This window comes from Giraffa tippelskirchi, chromosome 11 (genome assembly GCF_054371585.1).
Source record: "Giraffa tippelskirchi isolate mGirTip1 chromosome 11, T2T-mGirTip1v1.2.pri, whole genome shotgun sequence".
Lineage (NCBI taxonomy): Eukaryota > Metazoa > Chordata > Mammalia > Artiodactyla > Giraffidae > Giraffa > Giraffa tippelskirchi.
The window spans coordinates 61,452,814-61,472,678 of record NC_137285.1 but is presented as its reverse complement, the minus strand read 5'-3'; the positions used below and the strand labels follow the sequence as shown (position 1 = coordinate 61,472,678).

At 46.5% G+C, this 19,865-nt stretch overlaps 1 protein-coding gene across 5 annotated transcripts in view; it reads left to right on the top strand.

Annotated features, from left to right (window-relative positions):
* Nucleotides 1–19,865, top strand: part of GATB (glutamyl-tRNA amidotransferase subunit B) — a 91,642-nt gene that overhangs the window by 40,027 nt on the left and 31,750 nt on the right. For 2 of the 5 annotated variants that reach the window (XM_081544056.1, XM_081544052.1), the window contains exons 6-9: nucleotides 10,998–11,111; nucleotides 14,445–14,529; nucleotides 15,395–15,439; nucleotides 17,685–17,874. In XM_081544056.1, coding sequence (XP_081400182.1) covers nucleotides 10,998–11,111; nucleotides 14,445–14,529; nucleotides 15,395–15,439; nucleotides 17,685–17,874 — 434 coding nt within the window. The remainder of the gene's footprint in view (nucleotides 1–10,997; nucleotides 11,112–14,444; nucleotides 14,530–15,394; nucleotides 15,440–17,684; nucleotides 17,875–19,865) is intronic. The other 3 variants (XM_081544055.1, XM_081544053.1, XM_081544057.1) reach the window with 3 other exon arrangements.

Genomic DNA, 19,865 nt, shown 5'->3' with positions numbered 1-19,865 from the left:
GAGAGATATAAAGAGATTAACTATAAGGAATTAGCTCATGTGATTGTGGAGGCTGAGATGTCATAAGATTTGCAGTCAGCAAGCAGCAGGAGACCCAAGAGTATTATAGTTGCAGCCTGAGACTGAAGGCCTGAGAATCAGGACAACCAAGGGCGTAAGTTCCAATCCGAGCCAGAGTCCAAGGAAAGACTGGTATTCCAGCTCCAAGGCAATCGAGCAGAGACAGCAGACTTCCTCTGATGCTGAAGACTCAGCCTCTGTGCGCCAGTGCTAAGTCAAATCTCAGAGACAGAGTTTGGGGTGAAATAGAGAAGAGTAGCTTGATTTCTTTGCCAGGCAAACAGGTGAAACCGTGTAACTCAGACTGGGACTTGTTCCCACAACCTGGCCATAACCCTGACTGGGACTTGAACCCACGCAGCCAGGGACTCAGAATCTGGCGAAAACCCACAGTGTTCCAACTAGGATCACACACCTTGTTTTAGGACTTAATGAAGGTTAGCTGTTCTTAGTCACTCAATTGTGTCCCACTCTTTGAGACCCCATGGACTGTAGCCTGCCAGGCTCCTCTGTCCATGGGGATTCTCCAGGCAGGAATACTGGAGTGGGTTGCCATGCCCTCCTCCAGGGAATCTTCCCAACCCAGGGTTTGAACACAGGTCTCCCACATTGCAGGTGGATTCTTTACCGTCTGAGCCACCAGGAAAGCCCAATGAAGATTAAGGTTTAGGTTCTTGATGTCTCATGGCAGAAAGAATTCAGTGAGAGACAAAGTGATAGGTAAGAAGTGGATTTATTTAGAGAGAAACACACTCCACAGACAAGCTGTGGACCATCTCATGAGGTGAGACGGGTCTCGAAATATGGTATAGTTAGCTTTTATGAGCTGGGTAATTTCATAGGCTAATGACTGGGAGGATTATTCCAACTATTTTGGGGAACGGATGGAGATTTCCAGGAATTGGGGCACCACTCAATTTTTGGTCTCTGATGATCGGCCTTGGAACTGTCATGGCACCTGTGGTTGTGTAATTTAGCTTGCTCATGTGTTACAGTGAGCATGCATTGAGGCTCGAGGTCTAGTGGAAGTCAACTTGTCCACCATCGTGGACCTATTTGGTTCTACTCAGTTTATGTACTTCTCAGGCTGTGTCATTCTTTCAAGGGTTGTACCCTCCTGTTTCAGGTGGATGCGTGCCCCTCAACACTGTGTGTCCCAATCTGGGAGGATTTGGTGAAGAGTTTTACAGCAGTGATTGAAGGGTGGGGTTGCTGACAAGGAGCTGGGTGTGCACAGGGCCTGCACTGCTTTAATCTGGCCTCAAGAGATCTCCTGATGAGTTTCTGTCATTCTCAAGGTTATCAGTCTAATCACATGGACCACAGCCTAGTCTAACTCAATGAAACTATGAGCCATGCTGTGTAGTACCACCCAAGATGGACAGGTCATGGTGGAAAGTTCTGACAAAATGTGGTCCACTGGAGAAGGGAATGGCAAACCACTTCACTATTCTTGCCTTGAGAACCCCATAAACAGTATGAAAAGGCAAAAAGATAGGACACTGAAGGATGAACTCCCCAGGTCCGTAGGTGTCCAATATGCTGCTGGAGAAGAGTGGAGAAATAACTCCGGAAAGAATGAAGAGACAGAGCCAAAGCAAAAACAACACCCAGTTGTGGATGTGACTGGTGATGGAAGCAAGGTCCGATGCTGTAAAGAGCAGTATTGCGTAGGAACCTGGAATGTTAGTTCATGAATCAAGGCAAATGGGAAGTGATCAGACAGGAGATGGCAAGAGTGAACGTCCACATTCTAGGAATCAGCAAACTAAAATGGACTGGAATGGGTGAATTTAACTCAGATTATATCTACTACTGTGTGCAGGAGTCCCTTAGAAGAAATGGAGTCGCCATCATGGTCAACAAAAGAGTCCAAAATGCAGTACTTGGATGCAGTCTCAAAAACAGCAGAATGATCTCTGTTCGTCTGCAAGGCAAACCATTCAATATCACAGTAATCCAAGTCTATGCCCCGACCAGTAATGCTGAAGAAGCAAAAGTTGAACGGTTCTATGACCTACAAGACCTTATAGAATTAACACCCAAAAATGATGTACTTTTCATTATAGGGGACGGGAATGCAAAAGTAGGAAGTTAAGAAATACCTGGATTAACAGGCAAAATTGGGCTTGGAGTACAGAATGAAACAGGGCAAAGGCTAATAGAGTTCTGCCAAGAGAACGCACTGGTCATAGCAAACACCCTCTTCCAACAACACAAGAGAAGACTCTACACATGGACATCACCAGATGGCCACCACCGAAATCAGACTGATTATATTCTTTGCAGCCAAAGATGGAGAAGCTCTATACAGTCAGCAAAAACAAGACTGGGAGCTGACTGTGGGTTAGATCATGAACTGCTTATTGCCAAATTCAGACTTAAATTGAAGAAAGTAGGGAAAGCCACTAGACCATTCAGGTATGACCTAAATCAAATCCCTTATGATTATACAGTGGAACTGAGAAATATATTTAAGGGACTAGATCTGATAGACAGAGTGCCTGATGAACTATGGACGGAAGTTCATGACATTGTACAGGAGACAGGGATCAAGACCATCCCCAAGAAAAAGAAATGCAAAAAAGCAAAATGGCTGTCTGAGGAGGCCTTACAAATAGCTGTGAAAAGAAAAGCAAAAAGCAAAGGAGAAAAGGAAAGATATACCCATTTGAATGCAGAGTTCCAAAGAATAGCAAGGAGAGACAAGAAAGCTTTCCTCAGTGATCAGTGCAAAGAAATAGAGGAAAACAATAGAATGGGAAGGACTAGAGAGCTCTTCAAGAAAATTAGAGATACAAAAGGAACATTTCATGCAAAGATGGGTTCAATATAGGACAGAAATGGTATAGATGTAACAGGAGCAGGAGATATTAAGAAGAGGTGGCAAGAATACACGGAAGAACTGTACAAAAAAGATCTTCACAACCCAGATAATCACGGTGGTGTGATCACTCACCTAGAGCCAGACATCCTGGAAGGTGAAGTCAAGGTGGCCTTAGGAAGCATCACTACGAACAAAGCTAGTGGAGGTGATGAAATTACAGTTGAGCTATTTCAAATCCTAAAAGATAATGCTGTGAAAGTGCTGTACTCAATATGTCAGCAAATTTGGAAAACTCAGCAGTGGCCACAGGACTGGAAAAGGTCAGTTTTTGTTCCAATCCCAAAGAAAGGCAATGACAAAGAATGTTCACACTACCGCACAATTACACTCATCTCACACGCTAGGAAAGTGATGCTCAAAATTCTCCAAGCCAGGCTTCAACAATGCATGAATCGAGAACTTCCAGATATTCAAGCTGGTTTTAGAAAAGCCAGAGGAACCAGAGATCAAATTACCAACATCTTCTGGATCATTGAAAAAGCAAGAGAGTTCCAGAAAAACATCTATTTCTGCTTTATTGACTATGCCAAAGCCTTTAACTTTGTGGATTACAATAAACTGTGGAAAATTCTGAAAGAGATGGGAATACCAGACCACCTGACCTGCCTCTTGAGAAATCTGTATGCAGGTCAGGAAGCAACAGTTAGAGCTGGACATAGAACAACAGACTGGTTCCAAATAGGAAAAGGAGTACGTCAAGGCTGTATATTGTCATCCTACTTATTTAACTTATATGCAGAGTACAACATGAGAAACACTGGCTGGATGAAGCACAAGCTGGAATCAAGATTGCCAGGAGAAATATCAATAACCTCAGATATGCAGATGACACCACCCTTATGGCAGAAAGTGAAGAAGGGCTAAAGAGCCTCTTGATGAAGGTGAAAGAGGAGTTTGAAAAAGTTGTTTTAAAGCTCAACATTCAGAAAACAAAGATCATGGCATCCAGTCCCATCACTTCATGGGAAATAGATGGGGAAACAGTGGCAAACTATTTTTTTGGGCTCCAAAATCACTGCAGATGGTGACTGCAGCCATGAAATTAAAAGACATTCCTTGGAAGAAAAGTTATGACCAACCTAGACAGCATATTCAAAAGCAGAGACATTACTTTGCCAACAAAGGTCCATCTAGTCAAGGCTATGGTTTTTCCAGTGGTCATGTATGGATGTGAGAGTTGGACTATAAAGATAGCTGAGCACTGAAGAATTGGTGCTTTTGAACTGTGGTGTTGGAGAAGACTCTTGACACATCCAAAATGACATTTAACCAAATATCAGGGATCCCCTTGGCTCAGTCTTGTTGACACAAAAAATTAACCATCTCAAGTGGTCACAAGGGGTACCATTAAGTACAATGGATGCAGATGATCCATCTGCCTATTAGATTATCATACCATTTATTGATCATTTGGTCACACATTTATTTGCATGTTACAAAGGGACTTCAGAAGCTGTAATGTCACCTTTGTCACATAGGACATCTTACAGGCAACAAATTGTAACATCAAAGTCGTGGTCTGGGTTGAATCTGGAGACGGAACTTGCTAATTTGCTGTCATCTTTAAGCTACAGGCTGGACCAACACAGCCATGTGCATTTGAATGGCGTAAAGGTTAGCTGCCTGCAAGTCTGTGTTATAGAAAAGTGGCTTCTGTGTTAGAATAAGAGACCTCTCCATTCTAGATTTATGACTCCTGCTGCCTTTTTACACATAGAACAGAAATGAAATATGGGCAGGCTGAATGGTTATCCATTTTTGCACTATTGCTGTTAAAAATTTCTTTTTATTTTTCCATTCTTTTTCAAAATAACTGTGGTTCCTACCAAACCTATGGAATAATAAACAGACCACCTGTTAGCTGAGAAATAGTCCCATCAGGTCCTTGCCAAGAGATAAACCATAGCAGCAAGAACGCATCAGGCGGTGACAGCAGAGAGGGTTTATTAAATCTCATTCGTCATGATGCTTTTTGTTGCTTTTAAATACGAATCCAACAGCGTTGCCCCCGGCACAGTGGCAGCGTGTGTGAGGGTGTCCTGAGTGCTGTGGGGAGTGAAGGTCCTCCTGGAGTCTGCAGGGGTCCAGCCGTTGGTGCTCTCAGCTCTCTGTCAGCCCAGACCCCTTTCCCTTTCTTACGTCTCCCACCGCTGGTCACTGTGTCGCCAGTGGAGACTGAGCTCTGGGAACTGAGGGCCACCCCCAGAGCACCGGTGGACCCCCATATGCTTCTGCAGTGAAGCTTCAATTGCTCCGGGCTGTGATTCAGTGAGTTCCTGATAGTTTTGCTAATGAGCGTGGACTAGCTCAGCCTGGGTTCCAGAAGTCATTTCCTTCTCAGTGGACGTTTGCCACTGTTGAGATCCTCGGAGCAGTCTGCTGAGGGGAACATGTACCCTAGTCGATGCTCTAAATGTTTCCAAGGCCGTACTGCCTGCTGGTTTGAACATGCTCATCAGTTCAGAAAGCATTCTTTAAAATTAATTTTTCTTCTCATTTAAATCCTATGACTTTCCCCAGAGACTGTTGTTACTCTGCCTGTTGTACATGAGAAGTGAAGGCTTACGGGCTGGGTGGTTTGGCCAGGGCACACAGGAAGTGACTGAGCTGGGATTTGAGCCGCTCCTATTTAAGCACTGCGCCCCCCTGCTTCCTAGTGCCAGCCACGACAGTGTGTAGAAAACAGCCTGGAGACCTGGGCTAGCAGGGTAGGTGCTTCAGACACCACGGTCCCAGACCTGGGGTGGAATCCTGTCCTGTGGCTTCTAGCTGTAGAAACTGGCTGAGGTGTTTGACTTCTCTGAGCCTCCCTCTCTACACCTGTAAAACCAGTTGCTAAATAATTGTATCCTGAAAGAGAAAGGAGGAAACCCAAGAGGAGAGGCAGTCATCCGCGTCGTCAGGTAAGAGTTGGGCAGCAGAGTGGGGTGAGCGAGCCAGCAACAGTCTTGTGGCAGAAAGCCTGGAATTCCGTTTTGGGACTGTCAAGTGTGAATTGCCTAAAGGACGTCTAAGTGGCTTTGTCATTAAAGCTGTGTTGTAGGGAATGAATGTGATAACGTACATAAAACATATCACAAGTCTTGACAAATAGCCTGTGCTCATTAAAAGTTGTGTGCTTCTTAATACTAATAAGTAGTATTACGTTTACAGAAATACCACTCATTGTAGATAAATAAGCTTTATGAAATATGTTCAGTAAAGTTGGGTCACACTATTTTATCTTTTTTTTTGTCAAACCCTGTTATTTACGTTCTGGAGAGTAAACCAGAAATGAATGACCAGAATGGGACAGCTTAACAGACCTTCACTAAATCCTCAGGCCGCTGCTGTTTACTGAAACCGTTTTCTGCCCTGGTGTTGTATTTCTCATGTGTGGATGTGTTTGGGGGGGAAAATAGCACGTAACTGCACCGTATCCCTGTGCTCAGTGGTAGGTTTTTCATTTTGCTGTTACACATGTCTGCTTCTAGAGGGTGGAAATTGAGCTTGATAATGTCCTCATGAAGGCCCTCCCCTGGTGTTGCAGAATGCATTGAAGCAAACCTGACTGGTGAGGCTTTTGTGGACTTGAGGCAATTTAACTTAATTTGTTTAAAAGGTATTTCGTCTTCACTGGGCAAAATGCCTTTTGTGAACGTTGGGTACTGTGTTTGAGTCCAGGCAAGTGAGCTCTCTTTCAACACTGCAGGACACTAAATGAGTCCCCTCAGACATCTATAGAGTGTGATCTTCCCTGGGAGAGACTGAAACTCGGGCTTTTGTTCCTTGTCCAAATTAAAAGTCTAAATTGTGAAATATGGTTTTATTTTAAAAGCAAGTGAGGGCCTATTCAAGGTTCTCAGAGCTCAAAAAAGTTCTCTCCCAAATATTGAAATTGGGTTGGGCAGAGCTCAGCATACTTGGCAAGTTTTCCTTTGAGCTGAATGGGCCTTTCAGATGATTCAGTAGATTAGTCCTATTCAGACAGAACTTTAGAACTTGTCAGGAACCTACTGTGAGACCAGTCTGCTTACTGATGGCTCAGGCAAATACCAGGGTATGAATTCATCCAACAGTTACCTTGTGCCAGACCCAGCTCTAGGTTCTGAATAGAGCAGTGAGGAAGAGAGTATGTATTCATGAGAAAGACACATACATTAACAAATAAAACAAAATAGTTTTATAGTTACAATGATAAGTGGGGCTTCCCAGGTGGTGCAGTGGTAAAGCATCCACCTGCTGGTACAGGAGACATAAGAGATGAGGGTTCAATCCCCGGGTCGGGAAGATCCCCTGGAAGAGGAGGGCATGGCAAGCTGTTACAGTCCACAGGGTCGCAAAGAGTTGGACACAACTGAAGTGACTTAGCTCATAGCACGTAGTGAGAAGTGCTTTAAGGAAATACAGAAGGTACCGTGAAAAAGGATAGCATTGGAAGGTGAGGACTTCAGGAGAATGCTCCAAGGCTCCAGCCAGCATCAGCTAGAGGATGAGCATCCGGCAAAGAGCCCAGGCCAAGTCCTGGAGGTGAGGGAAAGTGTAGAATATGCCTGGAGGTATTAACACCGAGGGGGCAGAAGACCAGGACCAGGAGAGTCCCAGGAGCAGGGGCTGTGCCTCAGGTAAGACTGAAAAGGTCAGAGGGCTAAACCACAATGATAAGACAATGATAAGTTTGGATTTCATTCCAAGCACAGTGGGAGGTCACAGAAGGGTTTGAAGCCAATCAGTGACCGAGTCAGATTAATGTCTTAGGAAACCCTGTGGCTGCTGTATGGACCGCAGGTTTCAGAGGGGTACGAGTGGAAGCAGAGCCAGGGTGAGAAGCCTTCCCAGTAGTTCAGTGGAGGGTGGTGCTGGTGTGGACAGAGCTGGTGTTCGTGAGGATGGGGAGATCAAGATAGGTGGCTTCGAGGTGGTTTTCAGAAACAACAGGATTTGTTAACAGGCTGATGTAGAAGGCAAGAGGCAGGAAGAAGTCACGCTTGAGGCACGAGCTGGTGGTGCCATTTGCTGACACTGGGAGGCTGAGGACAAAGGTGGCTGTGCGGACAGGCAGATCCTTCAGTTGGGGAAACTGACCGCCTGGACCGCCCCCTCGGGGAGCTGAAGGAGACGTCAGAGGTCAGAGCGGGGGTCTGGACTGAAGTGAGAAATCTAGGGATTGTCAGAGCAGAGATGGTGTTTAAAACCACTCTCCTTTACAGAGAGAGCGCAAGGATGGGAACGAATGACAGAGGCGTGGAAAGCAGGAGTTCAGGAGCCCAGGGGAGACCAGAGAGGGATGGTCCCAGCTGCTGAGGGAGGGCTGGTAGGTCTTGTGCTGCCGGTGTATCTAGTGAGGTGAAGACACAGCATGTCCTGTGTCCGTGTGTCCCTGGGATTCGACAGCCAGGGCTTGTTGGCGACTTGGACAAGGTGTTTTCGGGGAGGTGAGGGCAGAAGCCAGACTGACACAGGTTTAGGAGTGAGTGAAGGGTGAGATCATGGAGATAGTGTGTCAGCAAACTAACAGTATCTGTTTGAGAGGGTTTGCTGAAAAGGAAAGCAGAGAGAGAATAGCCGGATGATGGAGAGAGAATTGAGTTCAAGGGAGCAGGTCTTCAGGTTCTGCTTTTAGTGAGAAATACTGTTGCATACGTGTACATACAGGGGCTATGAGGAAGAGAATTAACGACTGGTTGTTGGAGAAGGCAATGGCACCCCACTCCAGTACTCTTGCCTGGAAAATCCCATGGACGGAGGAGCCTGGTAGGCTACAGTCCATGGGGTCGTTAAGAGTTGGACACGACTGAGTGACTTCATTTTCACTTTTCCCTTTCATGCACTGGAGAAGGAAATGGCAACTCACTCCAGTATTCTTGCCTGGAGAATCCCAGAGACGGCGGAGCCTGGTGGGCTGCCGTCCATGGGGTCGCACAGAGTCGGACACGACTGAAGCGACTCAGCAGCAGCAGCAGCAGAGAGAGGAGAGAACTGAATGAATGATGTCCTTGGAAGGAAAGACCGGTGGGGATTTTAGACCTGGGCCCCATTCGCCAAGGCCTTCCATCTGGTCTTAAAGATAAGATGAATTCCGAACAGACTGCAGTCCTGTGCAGTACTCAGCATGTATTCTGATACCTCAGAGCAGCCACCAGTGGAGGTGGGGAGGAGAAAGTCCCACTCGTGTGGGACCTTGAAGGCCGAGGGGAGGTTGAAGGAGGGACAGTGCTGGTGATGACCAGGGCACGTGGGGACCAGCGGGCAGGCAGGGAGTGAGCGGCAGGAAACGCGGGCGCGCTGGCCGAGACCAGGGGCGGGCTGGTGAACGCCGAGCGGAGGCGGAGGCGGCCGAGCGCGTGCTCCCGCGCTAAGGGGGCGGCCGCCCTGGGGAAGGACACAGCCGGAACCGAGGGGGCGGCTAGACGAGGAGGGGTCGCCGCCCCGACGCCAGGGTGGGGTGCGAGTCCTCGGGCAGGGGCGGCAGCGCAGCGGGGACGTTTGTGGGAGGAGCTGACGGGATTTGTCAGAGGACGAAGCAGGGTTCCCGATAGAGAGTCTGACGGTATCGGAAGACGCTGGGGATGCTTGAGACCCAAGGAAGCACACACTGTCCAAAGGGGCTAAGAGGTTCTGTAGAAACGGCAGAAGTAATAGAGACCTAAAGCTATTTCTGGGCTAAAAGGCAGCTTTCCCCTGCCTGTCAGCATGGGTGGCTCTTGGGGAGCGGCAGAGTGGGAGTGGTAGAGAGCCGTTACACGGGTCTCTTTCTCTAGGCATGGAATTTATTCATACTATTTTATTGTTTTAATAGGCATTTACTATGAAACCTTAGAAGAGAAATTTCTTTCCTTAGCTCATCAGCGCATTCAGGTTTGACAGATCCTTTTTAAGTTTAAAGACTTGCCTAAGAAAATAAAAATCCAGCATTTTGTCTTCCCTTTTTGTTCTGTTTTAAATATTGTAAATAGAACTAGAGAATAGAGAAGTCTAGCTTTACTTTGCAGGGTGTGAAATGTGATGATTTCTTATCTTTGTCTCTTTTCCTCTTGGGATTTTGCTTCCCTTTCCTCCTCAAGAGCCTGTTACTCATCTCACAAACCACCTATTTCCTTAGGGGTTACTGCTTCCAAAATGGGCAGGGATGGGGGGCGGGGTTCCGGGTCAAAGAAGGTTCTCCCAGAATGAGGGCTGCTGTCTCTACCCCCCACCCCCCAACAGCACTGTCTGCTGTGGCAAACCCCTACAGCCATCAGGAAGGACTCAAGTCCTGTTTGCAGAAGAAGGAAATAGTTACAGTACCTAGAGGAAGGAGGAGGGGAAAAAGCCCACGTTTCTGGCTTGTGCCCTTGAGCTGTAAATTCTCAAGGACTCTCTTAAAATCTCCTGGAATCGCTGTTGGAAATCCACATCCCCTCAGAGAGCAGTGTAGGGCTATCACATAACAATTTCTGAGGCCTTCACCCCCAAACCTAGCTCTGACGCTTTGAGAAAAACTTCAGAATAAAACTGCAGAGTAAACCTCCATTTTAACAGTGTTGCTTTTCTTATTTGGCACGAAAGAAATCAGATTTCCCCAGCCGGTAGATCCAGAATTTCTTCTGTCTCCTACCTGTGTCCAAGTGCACTGAAATATCCCTGCACACATACGCACGCACCCCTCAGATGCGTTAGGGCTGTCATTCTTGTAAGTGGGCAGAAGTCCCAGCTGTGAACTTCAGGACCGACCTTACCTTCTTTGAGGGTGTGTGTGTGCGCGTGTGTCTGTGTGTGTGCATGCGCTCGTGCGCGCTCAGCTGTGTCTGACTCCCTGCGACACCATGGACTGTAGCTCGCCGGGCTCCTCTGTCCATGGGATTCTCCTGGCAGGAATACTGAAATGGGTTGCCATTTCCTATTCCAGGGGATCTTCCCGACCCAAGGATTGAACCCACGTCTCGTCTCTCCTGCATTGGCAGGCAGATTCTTTACCCCTGGCACTGTGAACATCAACTAGAGTTAGATATTGCTTGCACTCCTTTGCCTTAAAAAGACCACGTTCCCTCAGAGAATTTCTAAAGAGTTGTCTTTTTTTCTCTCCTTCCAGAGGGCCAGTTAAGAGTGGATGCCAATATATCTGTGCATCGCCCTGGGGAGCCTTTGGGTGTTCGAACCGAAGTGAAGAATCTCAACAGTGCCCGATTTTTGGCCAAAGCTATAGGTGAATGTCAGCTGTTACTCTTCATATACTTCTTTGTAGCAGTTATTTGTAGCTGTGTAACAAGCATCCCCCCCACCCCCAACTTAATAACTTACATGATAACATCTCAGCTTCCCAGTTTTGTGGGTTGGGTGGTTTTCTGCTGGTCCTGCTTCGGCTCTTTCATTTGACTCTGGGGAGCCGGCACTCTACTGAGATAAAGAGTCCAAGAGGACTTGACTCACACTGGGCCTTGGTGCCAGACATCTGCTGGGCTTCTTTACCCATGTGGACTTCCTGCATTCACTTGCTTATCCCAGGCTTTCTTATTTGGCAGAGGTGGCATCCTAGGAGGATGAAGGCAGATGCCTCAAGTCCTCTTGAGTCTTTAGTTCTAGAACTTGCACATTTCTTTCAGCACATTCCATTCAAAACAGATTCAAGGGGAGGGGGAAGAAATAGACTTCACCTCTATGGGAGGATTTGCAAAATTCTGTAACTGTTTTTCCATGTACCACGACTAGTCTGAACTGTATAAAGTCATATTTGTTTGTTATAGATTAGCCACAATTTGACCTAATTGGTCAGTATGTTTTTCTGCTTTTCACTGTTTTAACTAATAGATTGCTTGAAAGTGAAAGTGTTAGTCACTCAGTCGTGTCCGACTCTTTGCTACCTTGTGGACTGTAGCCCACCAGGCTCCTGTGTCCATAGTATTTTCTAGGCAAGAATACTGGAGTGGGTTGCCATTCCCTTCTCCAGGGGATCTTCCCAACCCAGGGATTGAACCTGGGTCTCCTGCATTGCACATGGATTCTTTACTGTTTGACCCACCAGAGAATAGATTGCCTAGGCCTGTATCAACTAGTGGCCTTACTGGAGCACATGCTGTGGATATTTCCATGTAGACAGATGTATACTAGGCATATGCTGGGGATCTTTCAGTGTAGACAGATGTATACTAGTAATTAAAATAGAAGAACTGAGCAGTGAGCAAGCTCAGCAGCTGGAGTGGTCCATAGAAGCTGATGACTGTGAATGTGAGGGGATGACATCTCAGAAGAATGGAAGTACTCTTTAAAACCAAAGGTATCTAAGAGGAAGGAGACAGAAAGGAGGAGGTAGAGGTGGAGGTTTAGGTACATCTTTCAAGGTGCACAGAGCAGAGGATGGATGAACGTGGCATCCCAGCCCAAAGGTTCAGTAGCATCTTGAGTATTAGAAGGAACACAGAAGATTTTCTAGTTTTGTATAAAACTTTATTATCCTGAACCTGAAAGAATCAACCAGCCTTCATGAAGACACTGTGAGTCTACACATTTTCAGGAAAAAGGCATTAACATAGTCAAGGGCCTCAGATACACAGCTGTATCTGTAACCTCGGATATGCAGATGACACCACCCTTATGACAGAAAGTGAAGAGGAACTAAAGAGCCTCTTGATGAAAGTGACAGAGGAGAGTGAAAAAGCTGACTTAAAACTCAACATTCAAAAAATGAAGATCATGGCATCTGGTTGGTCCCATCACTTCATGGCAAATAGATGGGGAAACAATGGAAACAGTGATAGACTTTATTTTCTTGGGCTCCAACATCACTGCAGGTGGTGACTGCAGCCATGAAATTAAAAGATGCTTGCTCCTTGGAAGAAATGCTATGACCCACCTAGACAACGTGTTAAAAAGCAGAGACATTACTTTGCCAACAAAGGTCCATTTAGTCAAAGCTATGGCTTCTCCAGTAGTCATGTATGGATGTGAAAATTGGACTATAAAGAAAGCTGAGCACCGAAGAATTGATGCTTTTGAACTGTGGTGTTGGAAAAGACTCTTGAGAGTCCCTTGGACTGCAAGGAGATCCAACCAGTGCATCCTAAAGAAAATCAGTCCTGAATATTCATTGGAAAGACTGATGCTGAAACTCCAATACTTTGGCCACCTGATTTGAAGAACTGACTCATTGGAAAAGACCCTGATGCTGGGGAAGATTGAAGGCAGGAGGAGAAGCGGACAACAGAGGATGAGATGGTTGGATGGCATCACCGACTTGATGGACACGAGTTTGAGCAAGCTCCAGGAGTTGGTGATGGACAGGGAAGCCTGGCGTGCTGCATTCTATGGAGTCGCAAAGAGTTGGACACGCCTGAGTGACTGAACTGAACTGATGGTCAAGGGGGTGACATACAGGAGGGGATGGCGTTTGGGAAACTTCCCACATAAAGACAGGCTAACGAGGGTGGACTCTTCTGCTTGTGAAAGGAGACACCGTCCGTGTATCTGAGGCTGTGAAAGGTCTGGGTCAGGAGAGACCCTTCCAGCTCAGGTTGGTGAAGGGGAAGCTTGGAACAAACAGAAGAAAGTTCCACTTTGCCTTGTAGGTGAGTGTCCCGGAGCTCATTATTCAAAGAAGTGGTGATTGGAACTTAAAAAAACAAGCAACAAGATTTTAGGTAGATTCATCCCAGATGAGTTGTGAAGGCTTTGGCTGCCCCTAGCCTTCTGTTGTCCTATGAAGTGCCCTGTGGAGCAGCAGTCTGAGACAGAACTCTACGTGTGGACTGATTGGGGCTGGCAGAACCCAAGCTTTCCTGTTACGGGCTTAATTCTCCAAGCCTGTAATCTTTCCACCCCAGTTTTCTCCCTACATCAGGCCTTTTAGCCATCCTCTTGGTGTTTGTTGCTTTTTGTCAGCTCTGAAAGGAGTCAGGATTTGGGCGAGGGCAAGGGGAGTGTGTTGCAGTGGGCAGGTAAGGAGGGAGGGTAGGCTGAAGCTCTTTTCATAAAGAAGCTTGGCAGCTGAGGCTGTGTTCTGCTTACCTCTTCTGCCTTGTTCGGTGGTGAGGGAGCATGGCATAGAGCAGTGGCTCTTCATCGTTTGGGGCCATAGATCCCTTTGAGAATACAGTGAACATTCTGGATCATTTCTCCAAAATACATGCCTAGGCACACACCCACATTTGTATATAATTCCAGGAAGTACCAGAACCCCCTGAAGCCTATCCATGGGTCCTGGGATGAACACTCTGATAAGCAGGGGTCCAGATCCGGCATCCCTTGTCCCCAACATTGGTCCTAGTCCTCCCGCCAGGTTGTGTACTTGTGTTCTGTACTGGGTCACGTTAATTGCTCTAAACCTGGGTTTGCTCAAAAAGTGAGAGAGCAGATCCTAAAAGACCTGTCCCGGCAATATTATTCTATGATGGCAGCAAGAAGAAAAAATACAGCATCTGTGGAAAGAATTATTATAAACAACTCCCTTGATTATTTTTTGACCTAAAGACTGAAAGAGTTCCAGTTATTGCTTAACTGGATGAAGGAATCAAATATGATACGAAACTATTATTTTTTTTTTTAGACTATGAAATTCAGAGGCAAATCAATGAACTCGAGAATGGAGGTGAAATTCTGAATGAAACTCGCTCGTTTGATTACAAGCTCAGGTGAGTTTGCATGACAGCATCTTGAATACAGGTCACTGAGGCTCCGCAGACTATCCGTGTCACCGTGAAGAAGGTACCTAGCTTCTCTGCAGTCTGGTTTTTTCTTTAGGAAAATGCCATACCCCACAGGGATGTGATATACCTTCTAGGGCTGGTGACAGATTTCACTTGACTGAACCAGACTTGCCAAGTCTTAGATCCTGGCCCCTCCCTGGACTCCAGCTTACCTCCTTTGTGCCAAGAATTTTGACTTCCTTAAATTCTGTCAGACCTGCCAGTTTCAGCTTAGAAGTGGAAGAAAGCTTGGAGCTGACTGTAGAGGTGTGTTTATCTGTTCCGATATCTCTGAGTCTTAACTTTCTGATTCTTTGTTCCCTGATGGCTCAGAAAGTAAAGAATCTGCCTGCAATGCAGGAGACCTGGGTTCAGTCCCTGGGTCAGGAACATCCCCTGGAGTAGGAAATGGCAACCCATTCAAGTATTCTTGCCTGGAGAATTCCATGGACAGGGGAGCCTGGCAGGCTGCAGTTCATGGGGTTGCAAAGAATCAGATATGACTGAGTGACTAACACTTTTACTTCTTCATACACTTAACAGAAGACTAGGGGGAAGATTTCAAAAGCCTGGAGTTTGAGCTGGTTAAATGTTGGAAACATTGAAGCAATTTCTTTTTTTTTTTTGAATTATCATGTTACACATTTGTCTTTCTTTAATATTTCTGCAGTGTATTCAGGAAAGTGTCTCCCACAGAAGGCAGAGGAGCTTGGGTCCCCTGGCTCCCCTGTTGATAGCGAACCCCTGTCTGCATACACACAGGCCTTTGCTGCAGTGTTTTTTTAAATGTTTTCTTGTTTAACTGTCACAGGTGCACCGTGCCGATGAGAGACAAAGAAGGAAAACAAGACTACAGGTGGTTACTCCTCTTGTCAAAACACTGTTCTCTGTTTGGCTTGCATTCCAGGTCCACTGACAGACCACACAGTGACCCTGGGCGGCTTTAGGAGCCACTTTCTGTGGTCGTCATTGCATGGTGGCAGATCCAGGGTTCCTGATTTATGTGTGCTGAGAGGAAGAGTATTTTGATTTGGTAGCCTTGGAGCACCTGACAGGGTTCAACCGTTGGAAAGCACTTAGGCGCGCTCATCAGAGCTGCTGTAACTGAGCTAAGAGGACAGCCGGTGAGGGGGGACCCAGGCTGTTGTCACTCTTACTTTCAGTAACAAATTCAGTAACACGAGGACTGTAAGGAGGTAGAAAAAAGAGTATATGTTAATGGCAGTTCCCGTCAATTCTCAGGTAACACTGTTTAACAAGTTAGACTTAATATGAGATCCAGAAATAAAGCAAATGATAAGAGTAGCTTTGGGGCCTTCCCTGCTGGTGTCCCGTGGTTAAGATTTCGCCTTCCTGTGTGGGGAAGAGGAAGCACTGAAGCAATGAGTGCCCCGATCGGGGAGCTAAGATCCCACATGCCGCAACAGCCGAAAAAACGTAAAGCAGAAACAATATTTTAACAGTTTCAATAAAGATTTTAAAAATGTTCCACATTAAAAAAAGGAATAGCTTAACATAAATTGAGCCTCTTGTTTCTTCCCGTTTATCAGACTGCGAAAGTTAAAAGTTTAAGCAATGAAGTTGTAGAGGCTGGCACTTTCCTTTGTGAAGTGCAGGAAGATAATGAGAGTAGCCATTGCTGTCGATGAGGAACAAATATAGCATCGTGATTTAGGAAGGAAGATGCTCATAAACCCTAAGCGTGAACGTCACCTCAAAGACGCCTCTCGTATGTCTGCCAGAGTCACCCTTGTTCTCATTACAGTGGTCTCTCTGGGTTCAGTCTGTTCTTCCCAAGAAACTCCTTGTTTTCCCACATGGCCCCCGCGGTGTTTGTGCTGCTTTCTCACTGAGCGTGGAGTTGGCTTTTAGCACAATCAGTGGCTTCAGGTTGCTCCCCCAGGTTAATAGGTGAGGTTTGGGAAGCCTCCCTTTGCTTTCCTCTTGCCTTCAGAAGTCAGGCTGATTCATAGCACAGGTTTGGCATTGAGGTGACGGGTTGCTTGCATTTCTGATCTATTACCTTGGAGCCACCGTTTATTCTGCGTAACCCTGCTTCTGCATAAGCCCTCTGACAAGTATGGGCAGAGGGAAAACGTTAGATGCTAGAATAGACAAAAGGGAAGGACACTTTAGTTGGACAAAAGCAGATGCAGTGATGCAGCATCCGCATTTTTTTTTAATTGACTTTTTTATTGCAGTTTTAGTTTTACAGCAAAATTGAGTGGAAATTAGAGTTCCCATATACTTCTTGGTGTATGCTATATACCCCCCTCCCACACACACACACTCATACACAGATTTCCTCTTATAACATCTTGCATTAGTGTGTAATGTGGTAAATTTGTTAAAATTGATGAACCAGTATTGATACCTTAGTAACTGAAGTCCATAGTTTATCTTACGGTTCACCCTTATGTCGTCTATTCTGTGGGTTTAATGATGTATAATGACATGTGTGCATCATTACAGTGTCACATAGAATAGTCTCACTGCCCTGAAACCCCGCTGTGCTCCCCTTACTCATCCCGCCCTCTCTCCTACCTTCTACATTTTATTGGGTTGGGCCAAAAGTTCTTTTGGGTTTTTCCATCAGATGTTATAGAAAAACTTGAACAAACTTTTTGACCAACCCACTATTTAGCGAAGTCCATTTATTTATTCCAATTCTCAAGAAAGAAGGTTTCCTTTACATAAAAACTGCTAAAACTACTGAAAATTTTAAAGCGGGTGAAGTCACCTTTCTTCCTAAAAAGTAAGTTGCTCTTATTTGGTCCTATTGTTTCCAGTCTGTGTCTTATTGTGAATATACACTTTATCCATAATTATAAACGGCAGTGTGGCCATCAACCCTGTGCCACGGCTTTTTCACACAATGCTCCTTTATAAGCACAGAGACTGCTGGATTTGGTTGTTTTGACCTTACATATGTATAAGGAAAATGTAGGAGAGTAGGAGTAGGAAAGTAGGAGACTTGATGTGGGACTTCAAAAAATATTTCTAACACAGCATCTACAGACAGACTTTCACATTGACTATAGGTTTGTCTCTTCCAACTCAACCAAGTACCGAGAGTCAGGCCGTCTCCTCTCTGCACCCAGGTTCATGCCAGAGCCCAACCTGCCCCCGCTGCTGCTCTATGACTCAGGGACCCTACCCACCGGCGCAGACCCGCAGCAGGTGATCAACATTGACCAGCTCCGGGAGCAGCTCCCCGAGCTGCCCCGCGTGACCCGCGAGAGGCTCGTGAGACAGTACGGGATGCTGCCGGAACACAGCTCCGCTCTGCTGGTGGGTCCTCATCAGAGGCTGGGCGGGTGGGGGGCTCCAGGTGGAGTGGCGATGGCTGCAGCTGTACCCTAAAACCAGGCGTGCTCACCTTCCTCAGCAGCCTTTATGGTAGAGACTCCAAAAACCCACAAGCAGGCTCTTCTGTCAGTCATTTCTTGTGTGTAGACTTGAAGAGCCGCTCACAGCAGCTGTGGAGGCTTCTTGAAGACAGTCCGGATGTCTGTTCTCTTGTCTGTCTGCAGGACAAAAGGAAATCAATGTATAGGCTTTCTGGATGTCTGGCAGTGTTGAACCATGACAGGGTCTGGCAGCAAGTTGGGTTCTCAAAAAGCAGACAGTTGTTTTACCGAGTGTAGAGGAAACATTTATTCCACACGAAATGCTGAAAACTCTGACTAAAAGTATCGGTCCTTGGAGGATACCTCTGAAGGGGCCGTTAAGAATCTGACATCGTGGAGATGTGCTGAGGGATTTTCCATCCTTTCTAGGGCTGTTGGGCTCTGCGGCTCCGTTGGTCACAGCCACATTAAAGACACCCAGCATCCGTGAGAGTGGCGTTGGTCACAGTTGTCTTCTGCTTGTCTGTCAGGGAGGCTGTGTAGGGTTTCTCCGCGGCGTCTCTCAGGGACAAGCTGTCTGCCACACTCATCATGTGGAGCACAGAGTCTCTGGGAAGTCTGGGCTGTTGCATTGTGATTGAGCGGTAACTGTGCAGGGATGTTAGGATATTCATATTTGTGTGTATATTTATGCACTTGAGTGACAAACCCTGCCATTTCTGGTACATGGTAGATGAGCGAATGGTTATTGAATGAATGAGTCTCTCTTTACCATCCATAAATTAGCTCATTTGAAAAGAATCAGAGAGTATATAAAACTCAGTTTTGTCAGATCGACCTGGAGAAAACACATGCGTCCCCATAGTCTTCAGGTTAGTAGGTGTCTGTAGGAGACTCGCAGGCAGCCTTGTTCACTGCATCAGACGTGGTAGGTTATTTTCTCACACTGCAGGCCGAGTGGCTCGCCGCCTCCCATGGACCGCTGTTGCATCCTACCCACACCTCTGTGGTGATTGTGTCACTGTATTCTAATTCTTTATCAATTGGCGCGTTTTGTTCCGGCAAGGACCATCTCTTCCTCTCACCGTGTTCCTCAGTGCTGATCAGCTCCGCTGGACACCAAGCCTGTGTGTGAACCAGCGAGCACCTTGTTCAGAACGCCTTTCAACCTGAAACCTCTGAGAATTCACAAGTTGTTCCCAAACCTGAATTTTAGTCTCGCACACCTTCCCCACCATCTTGAATTTCCAGCCCACTTGAAATCAACTTCAGACTGAACACTGAATGCTAAATTCTAGTCCTGCGTTTTGTAATGTATTTGCCAAGTTCTGTAAGGATGAGAGAGGGCACATACCGAGGCCTCTCAGCCCCAGAGATAGTGTTCACCTCCAGCCAGTTCTCTGAAGTAGACACGTGTTCATGTCTATGTCCCAGGCTCCACTTCTGTGTCCTTCAAGTGCCTCAGCCTCAGAGGCCTTGGAGAAATGTTTGCAGAGGGTGGCAAGTGAGTGAGTTTCTGGTTTTTTCATAGATTAAGGCCCCGTTTTGTTGTTGTTTGTTGTTATTAAGTCACTAAGTCATGTCCAAGTCTTTGTGACCACATGGGCAGCACGCCAGGCTCCTTTGTCCTCCACTGTCTCCCAGAGTTTGCTCAGAGTCATGGCCCTTGAGTTGGTGATCCTATCTAACCATTTCATCCTCTGCCACCCTCTTCTCCTTTTGCCTCAGTCTTTCCCAGCATCAGGGGCTTTTCCACTGAGTCAGCTCCTCGCTTCAGTCATGTCCGACTCTTTGCAACCCCATGGACTGCAGCACACCAGGCCTCCCTGTCCATCACCAACTCCCCGAGCTTACTCAAACTCATGTCCATGGAGTCAGTGATGCCATCCCACCGTCTCATCCTCTGTCGTCCCCTTCTCCTCCCACCTTCGA